General features: G+C 32.7%; 1 protein-coding gene across 1 annotated transcript; it reads left to right on the top strand.

Annotated features, from left to right (window-relative positions):
• The first annotated feature begins 301 nt into the window (after window positions 1-301).
• Window positions 302-1,419, top strand: LOC107616983 (transcription factor HEC2-like). The gene has a single exon (XM_016318832.3). The coding sequence runs from the start codon at window positions 651-653 to the stop codon at window positions 1,359-1,361; it is 711 nt and encodes a 236-aa protein (XP_016174318.1). The 5' UTR covers window positions 302-650; the 3' UTR covers window positions 1,362-1,419.
• Window positions 1,420-1,881: the final 462 nt, after the last annotated feature.

Raw genomic sequence — 1,881 nt, forward strand, 5'->3', positions numbered from 1 at the left:
ATCACTCTCAGTGTTGTTCAGAACTAAAATATACATATATAAAAATGTTTTAAAAAGCAATAAATAAATGTTGATGACACTTAAAATAATAAAATCAAAACAAAATTATTTATGAATGAATATATGTAATTATATTATCCAATTATCAAAACTAAATGAAAAATGTTAATTAATACACCTTGATATTAAAAAAATAATTATTTTAAAGGGTCAAATTTTTATATGATAAGCATAAACAGCAATGACAACATAAAATAAAAAATATAAAAATTTTAGTTTTATATAAAAGAGACAATATATTAAAAAATAAAAATTCATATAAAATTATTTAATAATTTTTAAATATAATTGCAGGTAATTTAAAAAAAAATTGAATAGATACGAGTGACAAGTTGCTATAAAGAGGTGTTCCCACTTACAATAACACCACTGGATATTATTGTTGTTTTTAGTCGGTTATTGCAGAGATAATAATCGACCAACCAACCTACACCTATCCTCTGCACTTTTCTCTGCACTCTCAGTCCCATTCTTTTGTATTCATTCATTCTTTTCATATCTTTTTCTTTTTTCTCCTTCTCTCTCTCTCTCATACAAATCCCCCTTCCATTCCAAATCTCTACTTGCTCCATCCCTCCCTCTCGTCTTCCATGGACGTTGACATGGTCTCAACTACAATGATGATGCAACTAGAACGGTTACCTGAATTCTCCGAATCTTTTTACACCTCAATTCCCAATCAAGGAAGCGACTTCTCCGGTGGCCAAACCCTATTCACCGCACCACCAGCACCGCCGTGTTTGATTGATCCACCGCCGTCCAACAACGTCAACTTCCCCATCCAACACCAACCGATTGCATTCAGGAACCCTTACCATTGTTCTTCCTCATCGTCGGCGGAGAAGAAGAGTTCAATGGCGGCAATGAGGGAAATGATATTCCGAATAGCGGTTATGCAGCCGGTCCACATAGACCCGGAATCCGTAAAGGCGCCGAAGCGGAGGAACGTGAAGATCTCGAAGGATCCGCAGAGCGTGGCGGCGAGGCACCGGAGAGAAAGGATAAGCGAGAAGATAAGGATCTTGCAGCGGTTGGTGCCAGGTGGCACCAAAATGGACACTGCTTCCATGTTGGATGAAGCTGTGCACTATGTCAAGTTCTTGAAGAAGCAGGTGCAGACGCTGGAACAAGCAGAAGCAAGTAGAATAACAAGAACCCTTGGTGTTGGGTTTTCTTCTTCTAATAACAATGGCAATCATGTGAATTACGATGCTTTTTCTTTCAAGGGTAGTAGTAGTAGTTGCCAACAACTTTGTCATAATATTGTGGGTTCTACTTCTTCTTCCAAGTTACTCAGCTGAGTTATTTTATTAATATTATTATTATTTAAAAAGATTAATGCTAAGGGAATATAATGTATTTCTCTCTGTGGCAATGTAGTTTTCATTGGTGCATGGTTTGGTGGATCATGTGAATGCGATATTGTTTCGATAACATGTTGCTGCGCCTGCCGTTACGATATTAATTATCGCCAACTCTATTATTTCTGACGCTTTGGTTTTTTTTTCCCCATATATATAATATGTTATTGTTTGATCATTGTTAATTTATTATAAAAGAAAAATAATTTCAATGCATTCATATTTTATAAGATATTTTAATTTACACTCATTTAATGCATTTAAATAATTATTCAATTTAAAAAACACTTATTGAATTAATGTAATCATATATGACATATAAAATTATTTTGAAATAATATTATATAAAAATTAAATGAAATTTTAACAAAAATAAATTAACAAATATTTCAATAAACAGATACATAAACACTTAAATAAAGTAGCTATTTAAAAAATATTCAAAAAATATTTTAAATTT

Source organism: Arachis ipaensis, chromosome B1, assembly GCF_059453495.1.
Source record: "Arachis ipaensis isolate K30076 ecotype BB chromosome B1, ASM5945349v1, whole genome shotgun sequence".
In the NCBI taxonomy this organism is placed as follows: Eukaryota; Viridiplantae; Streptophyta; class Magnoliopsida; order Fabales; family Fabaceae; genus Arachis; species Arachis ipaensis.